Below are 12,282 nucleotides of genomic sequence, written 5' to 3'. Positions count from 1 at the left end.
TTATGTTTGATTGTGTTAATATTGGCTCCCCAGAAATGCTCTATGCCTTTAAAGTCCTTGGAAGCAGAGTTTATGGTTTATGTTTATTCTGTGCCTCTTGTAATATCTGTCAAAGGACTAGGCGTGTTGTAGCTTTGCCTTTACCAAGATAAACCTTGCTTGTGCTATGCTGGAAGACAGTGTGTGCCTTTCTCTCGAGTTCATTGCCAGTGACAGATAAGTGGTATTTGTCTTTAAATAAAGCCCCACCTCAGTAGTAGTTGTGATAACACTAAGTTGTAATGGCAAATGCTATTTTCAGAAAGAATAGGCATCGGATCATGTTAGGAAGATAATAAAGTTCTTTTTAGTTATCTATGGAACATGTCTTTTATTATTAAACGTTAACTTGTGAAGAGACAATTTCAGTTTTTTGAATTGTATCTCGAGGTGGGTGGGTTAATAAAACATTCATAGAGCATTTAGAAATTGACAGTCTACTATGTGTTTGTGTCTGCATGTCTATATGTGAGCAGTGTGTGCATGTATATGTTACACATAAAAAATATTTCACTTAGAAGGACTTTCTAAAAAGGTAACCGCTGGTCTGTAATGTAGTGTTAAACTCACTAATAAATTTAGCAACACTAAGGTCAATTCTTTTCTTCGTAGTATAGAAACAAAGGGAAGAGAGTCTCTTCCCTTTTCATTATTTGACTATTAGGAGAGGAACTTGATCCTTTTCTAGATTTCAGGCAGCCAAGGAGAGATGGGGAAAGCCATCCTAATTCCCTCCAGAAAAAAGAGAAAGTGCTTCTCTGGCAGGGAGCCATAGCTGGAGACCAGCAAAGGGAACCACTCACGTGTGCAAGCGCTGGCCCCATCCAATTTCAGGGATGCGTTCCGAAATTCTGAAGGGAAGAAGCAGCCCAGAACCAGCGCCACAAATTTCAGGATGCTGTTCTCTTGCCACGGCAGGTATTGAATAGCATCCGCAGCCCCCAATGTTAGCAGCAAACTAAACACAAACCATGAGCCTCCGTTCCCTATTAGCGGTACTTTCCCTAGTTGTCTCGCAAATTATCTCTGAAGTTCAAACATGAAAATATATGTATACCATGCCCCGAAAGTATCGAGCTCCAAGTGTGAGCTCGATGATGACTTAGCTCTGCACATACATGTGATGTTCTGAAATGTAACTATACATTACTTTGATTACACACAGGCATTGGTAAGATTGAAACTAGACTTGCTTCATTTGCTTTATTCAGCAACACACAAAGTTATTTAAAGGTAAACATCAAGAAATGTATATTATGATACTGAGATAAAAGTATTGATAATCAGACCAATTTAAAAATGTTCTCAAGTTAAATTAATTCATTCAGGAATGAATTATTATTGCTGCTTTCTTTTGAATTCGCTAGAAGTTATTATTCTTTTTCTAGCTGTGTTTTGAGGTACATGTTATTGTACTTTAAAAAATTTTTTAGGGGCGCCTGGGTGGCGCAGTCGGCTAAGCGTCCGACTTCAGCCAGGTCACGATCTCGCGGTCTGTGAGTTCGAGCCCCGCGTCAGGCTCTGGGCTGATGGCTCGGAGCCTGGAGCCTGTTTCTGATTCTGTGTCTCCCTCTCTCTCTGCCCCTCCCCCGTTCATGCTCTGTCTCTCTCTGTCCCAAAAATAAATAAACGTTGAAAAAAAAAAAATTTAAAAAAAAAAAAAATTTTTAATGCTTTATTTATTTTTGAGAGAGAGAGAAAGACAGAGTGCGAGTGGGGGAGGGGCAAAGACCGAAGGAAACACAGAATCTGAAGCTGGCTCCAGGCTCTGAGCTGTCAGCACAGAGCCCGACGCAGGGCTTGAACTCACGGACCGCGAGCTCATGACCTGAGCTGCACTCAGACACTTAACCGACTGAGCCACCCAGGTGTCCCATGAGGTACATGTTATTTTAGAAACTGCCACAAAATAAGATCTGATTCCTGATCTCCTCTCAAATATGAACGTGAATGGTGCAGTGTTGGGGTATAGTGGGGAACAGAGCTGCCTTTCACATATTAACCAGAAGAGCCACTCTTTCAGGTGCTCAAAATATAGTGTCCCTAATAAGATTTTGTTTGGAGAAAGGAATCTGATATAATAAAGAATCTTAAAGTAATTTTTCTACATTATAAATGCTATAAAAATGAAAAATACATGATTTTTAAAAATTATATGAAGCTGGGGCACCTGGGTGGCTCAGTCGGTTAAGCATATGACTTTGGCTCAAGTGGTGATCTCGTGGTTCGTGGGTTCGAGTCCCACGTCAGGCTCTGTGCTAACAGCTCACAGTCTGGAGCTGCCTAGAATTCAGTCTCCCTCTTCCTTTGCCCCTCCCTCCTCTCACTCTGTCTCTCTCTCTCAAAAAGAAAAAAAAAATTATATGAAGCTATCTTGTATAAACGTTGCCTTTCAAAAAATGATGACTGTGCACCCAATGATACAAATATTGCCATTCGCCCAGACATCTATCTCCTGTTCCCAGAGCCAACATCCCTTATCCTTCATCCTGTCCTCAGTGATATTAGCATTATGTACACCACTCCAAAGTACAGATACAAATGCAGGAGGAATTGGTAATATGAGAGTTATTTCTGAATGATATAAGCAATAAGGTACCATAATTACCAATAAGGAAACCAAACAAAATGAATTCTAATTTAGAGGCCAAAATTATCTTTCTCAAAATGTCACTAATTTTTAATACCATTACATTAATAATTTTATCAGTACCTTAATACTTATGTCATTTTAGTTTAATATTGGCCTTACACCTGCCTTATACTTAGATGTAAATTATAAAACTAGCAAAAAAGACCACCTGACAAAACAAATAATATCAAGCTGGCCTGACAAATAGGATGTTGTATATACAAACACATTTAAAAAAAAACAAACTAATAAGCCATCTATTTTAAGGTTATAACTATGAGCATTTGCATAATAACATTCAGATTTAATATCTGCACATTTACAAATCATTCTTTGGTTTAAAGATAACAGTATACCAGTTTTTCAAAACATTCACAGTTCTGTCACCCCAACATGTGACACTTCAGATGATACAGGGGAGCATTCTTTAAAAAAAAGAAAAAAAAAAGCCCAGAATTGAAAAAACTTTCTACACCATTAAATCCTGTAGACTTCATACATGTTCACAAAGAAAAGCTTTCAATAATTTTTCAAAATGCAGGTGTGCAAATTACTCCTGAAGTAGACAGGAGTCATGTTTTCAGTATCCCCCGAACCACTGTTAAACACACCCCATAGCATTTTTCAGCTCATAAAACTTTTATGAGCTGAAAAGTTCCTTCAGATTTTTTTAACTGCTAACTACAGTTGCCCTCCAGCAACAGCACCTTAAGCTGCTATTAAGATCCATTTCAGCAAATATAACATAAACGTGTCTTGAGTAGCATGTTTTGTTTCATAGTAGTAAAAAAAAAAAATCGAGATTTACATGACTTGCTGAGCACAGCAAAAAATTATGAATGCCTTGGTTTAGTGTAGCACGGGTGGCATTTTTGCTTACTTGGGCATATAGTACATGTAGAGGGGGGTTCTATGTTTGTGAATAGATTTATACAAGTTCATATGTGAACCAAGGATTTTCCAATCTGGGAAAATGTGCCTTGATACATAAAAAGTTGGTTTCCAGGCACATGTGTATTTTTCCTTATTAATGTACACCTGCCTTAGAACTCATTAATTTAACATCTGCTTTAAGGTTTTCCGTTGCCAAAGTTCAAGATGCTTAAAAAATTAACTTTCTCGTGTAAAAGAAGTAAAATTAGTAAAAGTCAGCAGTTGGAGCTGAGGAAACCTTGTTGTCTTACCAAGACAATAAACAATGCTTTTAGTCCTCAGGAGAATGGCCTCTTTCAAGTGTACAAAAATGATAGGTAGATGTAAGATAGAGAAAAAGGGAGACAGAGAGAGAGGGGGAGGGAACAAGATAACTACAGGCTATAGTTCTATCTCTTCCCTTGGCCCCTGCCCTACTACCCACACACCGGAATCTCCTCCTGATGTAGAATCCCGACCATTCCCGTTGCAGACTTTTCTGACCTATTGTTATCAATGCTGAAGGAAAACTAGTATGAGAGAGAATCATGGCCCCATGTTTTCAAAGTGGAAGAAGGCAGAGGACACACCTAGGCATGTCTCCCAGACCAGCTGAATTAAGTTCACACCTCAAATATAAACATGCACCTTTGTATAAAACGGTTTCTGGGTTAGTTACTCAGAACCACCATTTTGAGTCACCATTTATAAACTTAGATTTTTTTTTTTATGACTGCCAATTTTTCCAGGAAGATAAAGTTTCACACTTTCTATTTTTTAACTCGATCACCCTAACCTTATCACACAGTTTCCCATTTAGAAAAGTTTTTAAGTGCAGAATGGTTTTACTGTTTCCTATATTATTTGATTCAGCGTAGAATCTACGTTAACATGAGAGTAATCTAAATTGGGAAAAACTTCTGCATAGTCAGTCTTTCTAATCTTAATTTCAAAAGGTGGAAAGGGAATGTAAGAAACAGGAAACATGAGATAGTTTCCAAGAAACTATCATTAGCAAAACAATAATGTCCAATCCTGGCCTCTTTCAACTGTACTAGACAGTGGACATTACCTTCAATACTCTGGGAATGTATTCCTTTCTACTTACTGCTCTGCCAGAGGCTTTACACTGAGAAAATTCTAGATACTATGACTGTGAAGTTGCCACCTACAGCAATGGAAGCCAGCTGACCTGACGAATAGAGCGACCTGTTTGTTTCCAATAGGTACACTCCAATAGGTATCCTCTAATGAGGATAGCATCACTTTTAAGAAAATGACACCCTGAGGGGAATGTCTTACCAGCAAGAGAGAGAACCTGCTAAAAAAAAAAAAAAAAATTCTTCTAGCCCAACCTCTCAGACCCCGGTAAAGGAAAAATCACTATTCTTTCAAATCACATATTTAAACTAGTATACAGCAATTTAACTAAAATCAGTGATCTTAACTTCTAAATTAAAAAGATACAAACCTGAATTGATCTATTAAACTGTATGCACTATGTGTTCTCAGCTCAGCTTACCAAATTCAAAAGATGGTGTGGTCTGACCTTTAGGAAGGAATAAGTTGCATTTGATAATGAAAATGGCAAGTATTATTCGATGTAAAGAAACTGCTTTTAGGAATTTTGCTGGAGAGATAAATAAAATATTTGAGCAGAATAGAAGGCATCATAAAAATTCCTAGAGATAAAACAATGATATCATAAAATAAGTAACATTACAGCCTGTTTTTTAGGGAGCAGAGATAATGCTGACATATCCATATCTGAAATTATATGTGACACAATGAATTATAGCATTTCCTAGAACTGAGCTAGATTGTATTTGTTGTAAATATTCAGAGCCTTATTAAAATACCCAAGAGACAACAGCTTAACAGTATGTTGAACTTTCATAAAATAACATTTAAACTACAGACCTGTTACCCACCCCACAAGCTGTACAACAAACCTACAAAATCCTGGGAGAGAAAACGCAAAGCACACCTGTAGACATCTTTCTATCAGCCTTAGACATGTGCCAATACAGTTTTAGCTGTCCACAATGTAAGTGCTGAAGGTTAATAGTTAAAGACCGATGGAATGTTAACACAGTCTAGTACTACACTTGAGTAGTAATGCATGGAAAGACACTGAAATTAAAACATTTTGTTCTGCATGTTCTGAAGTGATGTAACAGTGATGATTGGTTATATTAGATGACAAAGCAGGGCTTCTTAGAACTTTAAAAAACACACTCGTATCTAACATTCTTCCAAATAACATATTCTTCCAATTCTTGTACAAATATATGCAGCTAAAATACAGAAATTTTCACACTCCAGTTATCTTCTAATGGCAGCATTTGGTAGGTTGATTTTTTTTTTCCAAAAGTAATTTTCAAGATAAAATGCAGATTGCCTTGACTGGTATGTCTAGAAAGCAAAGACTTACCTGTCTTGTTTTCTCTGACCTCAATAATATAAACATTTATGTCAGGGTGGAATTTTGTCCCTGCTGGGGGTTCTGGAGTGGAAAGCGCCTGAGGTCTGAAGGCCTCTTTGCCTTCCACAGTGGGTGGTCTTGTTGGCTGTGTAGCAGATGGAGTACTTGAAGTTGTGAAATACTCTCTATCAATATCAGTTTCTGTTTCCTTCACTACAACATCCTCGAGTGTAGCGGGAGGAACACGAGACGTTGATTCTCCAATGATTACCATGTCTCTGGTTGTTTCTTCTCCGGGTTCCCTGTCAATGAGAGGCGGTTTCTCAGTGGGTGCTGGAGACGGCTTGGATGAAGTCGTGTGGAGTCTTTCTACTGAACTGAAGGTGGCAGTGATATCACTTGGAACGGTGGCTTTAATTGTTGAAAATTCTGGTATTTCTGTGGCTTTGGGCTTTTCAAATAATCCTGAGCCTAAATCCATATAATCTAGAGATGTTTTCTCTCTTTTCTCAGTAGTGGTATCCTCTATAAGCTGGGTAACATGGGTGCCGAAAGGTGATACAAATCCCCCTGGACTAGTACTTTCTGTTTCATACTTTCGTTCAGGCTCTGGACTTAAAGACACCTCTGATCCTATGCTTGGCATTAGTGTTACTGCTTCATCAGTTTCTGCTTTGTGCTCAGTGACAGCACCAGGTGGATAAGACATACTATGCTCAATTTTTCCAACTGGAGTTGTTTCTAAAACTGGGACTCTCTCAGAACCTGTCACCAATCTGTCTTCAGAGACTGTGTATGCTGACCCATCACTCTCTTGTTCATCTAAAGGTGTTGCTGCCTCCTTGGCTGTGTCAACTGCAGAACTGAGAGTAGGAACTGGTTTCTCTGAAGTCTGTTCTTCCCAAGGGAATTCTTCTTGAGTTGTTCCCTGCGTGATTTTTGTTGTTGTTCTTAGACTCTCAGGAGAAAGAGTTGCTTCAAGATGAGTCTGATCAATGACATGTATGTCTTGAGAGGGTGCACCCAGAACTTCACCTTCTGAGGGAACAGAAGGTACCAACACTCCCCATTCTGTCTTGGGAATTACAGAAAGAGGAATGGTATGGGAAGTGTCTACATAAGTAGTAGATTCTTGGGTGCTACTATAATTAACAAATGCCAATCCTTTTACTTCTGAAGTCTGGGCAAATTGGGGGACAGTAGATACTGGCTTAGAGACATCCCTATATTCTCCTTCATCCAAAGCACTTCCTTCTGTAGTTGCATAAACAACTTGGCCTTCCGTGCTTGTGACAAGTGGAACTCTTTCTTCGATTGTAGAATCTCTCAAAGTTGGCTTTTCTGCAATACCAGTTAACATAGTTGGCTGAAATCCAACTGTGAATTTCCCGTGGCCTGTTGTATCTTCCTCAGTTAACTCCTCTAATGGCTTTTGGGTACTATCTGGAAAAAGAGTAAATTCATCTCCTCCATCTTCAGTGAAACTTGGGATTTCTTTATCATTTCCACTCACTTCTGTAGTAGTGAGTAAGGCAGGGGGGAATCTTGGAGGGCCTGCATGTTCTGTGAACTCTAAAGGCTTCGATGTTGTATTATCTTCATCCCATGCCCATTTTGATATAGTGACCACCTCCACATTTAAAGTGCTGTGGCTCAAATGTGTTGTCGTAATACCCTCATCATACTTTGTAGTTTCTTGATAGCCATCTGTTTCTAATTCAACTGGTGTTGTCATAAAGTCTTCCTCCACATCTCTTGCTTCTGGGGGCTTTGTTGTTGTCAGGGCTGGAGAATAAAAAGGTTTGGTCATTTCCACTGAATACTCTGTAAGATGAACTTGCTCTGAGGAAGTGGTCGAGAACTGCATTCCAGAGAAGTCTTCTTCCTCTATTTTTCCTAGAAATGGATCTTTTGTAATCTTTTCCTGTATCTCATCATCAGTGTAAGTATCTGTTTTCAACTCTGGACTTAGTGTTCCTGTTCTTTCTCTTCCTTGTGCCATTTCTGTTTGTGGAGAGGGGTAAATAACTGTGGATATTCCCTCGACTAATCTTTTATCACCAGAATAAGGAAACAATTCTACTTCTGTATGATGCTGTGATGGGAAAGGTGTAGTAGACACATACTGGCCAAAAAAATCTTCAGTTATCCTTCCATTAGTTTGTTTCTCTTCCCATTTGTCCGTAGATGATTCATTACTGTCAGGCAGAGTTACAGGTGAAATAATTGTTGAGGCTGAGACTGACTCCCTGTCCTCTAGTTGAGTGGAGGTGGTGTCTTCTGATGTCTTTGACACTGTAACAACTTCAGGTATTTGGCTAAAGACCAAGGTGCTCTGACCAGATCTAACTGTAAATGTTCTGTCTTCCCTGTCATCTTCTCCCACGGTGAATCCATAGTGGCTTGTGGTCACAGATTCGGAAATAGCGCTTACTGTTTTCTTTTCAGTTTTGGATTCCAACGTCATTGTTGTAGATACAAATGGTGTTTCAGTTGCAGACAATTCCTTGGAAGGAATGTGCTTTGAGATTTCTATAGATGTTACCAAGGGACCCACTTCTATTTGTTCAATTTGGGTAACTGATTCTCGTGTTTGTATGTCTTCCCTGACACCATCCCATGAACCAGGAGCAGGACGGGGGATGACGGTTGTACTTTGGGGTGCTTCTTCCCTAATTTCAGATATGTCTGGCTCTCCAAGTGGTCCTGATGCAGAAGGTGAGTCGTAGTCCAAATCCCAAGGCTTTCTGGTACTCCCAGTAGGTGTGGATGATTCAGTGGCTACTCTGTGTGTGACAGCTTGAGACTGACCTGTGGTTTTCTGTTCAAAACTGACTATATTTCCCACAGGAGGGAACTTTGTTGTAATTATAGGTAAGTCAGTGATTAAAGGGATGACTGGTGTTGTTCTGTCAGGTACCATTTGTAGTTCTTCAGAAAAACTGGATGATGCAGTTTCTGCAAGGATATTCAGTTCGATGGTTGTAGCCTCTGATATATTCTGTTTAGCTAGAAAAATAATTTCAAAGAGTTGATTAGACAAGTCACTAATAAAAAGTTGTACGTCCAGTGTTTGTCAAGTGCTGCTGTGTACTTTGGGGTGACCCAAAAGCGTTTGTGATGAAGGGAATCTAGAAACTATAATTAAATTAACTCAGACAATTGAACATTTTATAGTCACAAACTGATCACTTGTTTCATATCGTAAGGGTTATCACTGCTTTTACCCGTAAGTATGAATGACTGTTTTTGGTTAGGGAAAATGAATATTATGTATTTTAAGATAAAGAGAAGTCCAAAAAAATATGAATGTAGAGTTTGGAAACAGTGGATAGGTTACTTATCAGAAAGTACAGCAGCAAATCAAAGCTTAGTAGGAAAACTTGGTAATACTACTCTCCTGAAGGGTTCCTGTGTACTCTGCCTCTATCTTTCTCCCTCCTTTTCAAGCTGCACTGTGTCTCAGGGGAGAGGGAGTGCCTCAGATTGCAAAACAACAAAAAAGCCACATCAAATGTACCCAAGATACATGTAAACTATTACATCGTCCATAATGTGGGGGGTTTCATAAAAACAGGATATTAAACATTTTAATACCACTCTTCACTTGATTCCAGGTGTTGAGACATTTGTCTTCATCTTCCTTTCCACTCTGCAGTGCAGCCTTGTTTCTAATAAACAATAAGATGTTTCTGGCAGAGGCTGCTTGGCATTTTTGATACTTCTGTGTTTTGTTCTACGTTCCACACACTATGTTTGCAACTCTTAAGGGTCTTGGTTCCAGGCTTACTTTAGCATGAAATACGAACATAGACCAGGAAGTGAAGTACCCACATGATATATTTTAGGTTTGTAATTACAAATCACTGGAAACAACTCCGAGCATCAGAAAGAACGGTCTCAGGCAATAAAAAGTAACATGTCATCATAAAATGCTACATTATAATAACTCCAGATTTACAAGGAATGGCCTGTCCTGTTTAAAGAAATGTAAAATGTGTGTAAAAGTGACGGTGTTATAGACGAGATTCCTTTTCAACATAGGGAAAATGCAGCGGCTTAGTACGCAAAGATTTTTGTTTCTTAAAAAAAATCGGATTTTCAAAAATCAAAAAGTAGTCACCACTAAATTCAGAAGGAACTGTTCTAAGGAAACACGTAGTCACTATTTCGCCACATCCTGTATGATTTAAAATAGTTGTATGCATATTGCCTGTCTCCCTGATAAGAGTTGCAATATCTGTAGTATTTGTAATACCTTGTGTTTCACTCTCAATAATCCCCAAACAGGAGTTTTCCAAAGGGAAAACCAAAGTGGATATCTTTGAACTCCATCTACTCTGTCAAAATTTAATGATCTTTGGACACTGAAACTGCTGTGTATGATACTAGAATTGTAAATATATGTCATCACATATTTGTCCAAGCCCACAGAATGTACAATACAAAAGATGAGCCTTTATGTAAACTATGAACTTTGATTATGATAAGTCCACATGCATTCATCAATTGTAACAAATGTACCACTCTGGTGTGGGATGCTGACAATGGGGGAGGCTACGCACCAGAGGGGGCAGGAGGTAAATAGGAAACCTCTGCACTTTCCACTGACTTTCACTGTGAACCTAAAAACTAAAAACTAAAAGTACTCTAAAAACTAAAGTCTATTAGAAAATTTGAAGATAGGATGATGTGACTTTGTTGTAAATCAGACTTGAGTTGTAACATGTTGTTTATTTTTGTTTGCTATGAGCTGTTATTAGCTGTGGTCATTCTTCAGACCATTCTAAAGCTCAGATCCACGAATTTTATAATGAAAACTTGCTGGTCATTTACAGTATGGTAACATTGAAATATTCCTCGAAGTCTGTTACTATTTACCCTTTTGTGTTGGAACAAAACTAAACAAAAACATACTAAATAATCTCTCTCTCTCTCTCCCTCTCTCTCTCTCTCTCTCTCTCTCTCTCTCTCTCTCTCTGTAAAGAAAAGCCTTTTCTATATTCATTTCCTGGAAGAGGCTTTGGTCTGTTTTGATTGACATGAACAACTAAAGGAGCCAAAGTGTGGTTGACTCTTTTTCTTCTAATTCAATTCTCTATCCTCTGAAATTCCATAACTGTTACCTCATTTTACTGCCAAATATCATGTTTGTCTTATAACAGCTTTCTTTTGGGAAACAGTAAAATATACATGCAGAAAAAGTTCCCATGGAAACATAACATAAACACTTATGACACTGCTTATTAGAGAAAAATTAATCGCATTATTGTTAATGACAGCAAGAGAGCTGATTTTGCTTTTCTCAGAGTATTTTCGTGGCTGGTGAAATTAACTTAAAAGGCGATGATATGGCATTAGGGTCAAACAGAAGGCCTGTGGATCAGGTTGTCCTATGTCTCAATCCAAGTTCCGTGCTAGCAACTTTCTATGATGCTATGAAAATGCTTCTATAGTGTTCCAAAAATGAAGGACTCATATTTTAAAGATGAAACTGTACGTCACTGTCGATTATTACTGTACCATTTGGTGTTGCCTTCCTCTAGTCCTGGAGCATGGGAAAGCAACGGCACTACGTCTCAGAGAATCTCCCTTACAAAGCCAGGATTTCTGTGACTTTGTTTTCACAAACAAGGGTTTTCAATAATTTTAGAGCTCTGTTTAAAAGTCTGCTTATAATTTAATTAATTCTACTATTTGGAATGGAAAACCTCAGACTTCCTTTGGGGTTGGGTGGCTTTTTCGTCAGTTTAACAGCTGATTTCCATCCTAACTCAGAATATCTGATTATCTGTGCCATTTGCTCAACCATTTCAAGAAGAGGAAATAATTTCAAAAACCACAAATATCTACAAAGAGGTATCTTAAGAATAAAGGCTGCTATATTAATGATGACTATCATAAAGGTGAAAATGCAACTCCAAATTATTCCAAAAGTGTCCTCCCAGAAGAATTCACATGGAGAGATCTCTGAACTGGAAAACTACCAGTGTCCTTTCAACTTCATTAATGAGAAAGCCAACAGAAATCAGCATACTTCTTTTCCCACAAAGCTCCCTTCCAACCTTTGCAGCTGTCTGCCATACAGATGTTTTGGATCACTGTACTTATATATTTTATGTCCTATGGACTATCTTCTTTGTGCTTCTGTTATAAGACACGAGGCAGATTTTCCCAATAAAACATAAAGCCCCTACTAGCAGCACGACAGTCGATTTAACACACACCCAGGATGCGTACATTATATGAAAATTATTAATTTCAAATTAGTTCT

The 12,282-nt window shown here is 38.4% G+C and overlaps 1 protein-coding gene across 3 annotated transcripts in view; it reads right to left on the bottom strand.

The window, feature by feature from the left end:
• The window catches only part of VCAN (versican), a 120,195-nt gene that overhangs the window by 64,841 nt on the left and 43,072 nt on the right, over positions 1-12,282 (bottom strand). For 2 of the 3 annotated variants that reach the window (XM_030324106.1, XM_030324100.2), the window contains exon 7: positions 6,018-9,017. The exons of the other annotated variant lie outside the window; for it this stretch is intronic. In XM_030324106.1, coding sequence (XP_030179966.1) covers positions 6,018-9,017 — 3,000 coding nt within the window. The remainder of the gene's footprint in view (positions 1-6,017; positions 9,018-12,282) is intronic. 3 annotated transcript variants of the gene reach the window in all.

This window comes from Lynx canadensis, chromosome A1 (genome assembly GCF_007474595.2).
Source record: "Lynx canadensis isolate LIC74 chromosome A1, mLynCan4.pri.v2, whole genome shotgun sequence".
NCBI lineage: Eukaryota > Metazoa > Chordata > Mammalia > Carnivora > Felidae > Lynx > Lynx canadensis.
The sequence above is the reverse complement of the archived record's forward strand: the minus strand, read 5'-3'. Positions and strand labels throughout refer to the sequence as shown.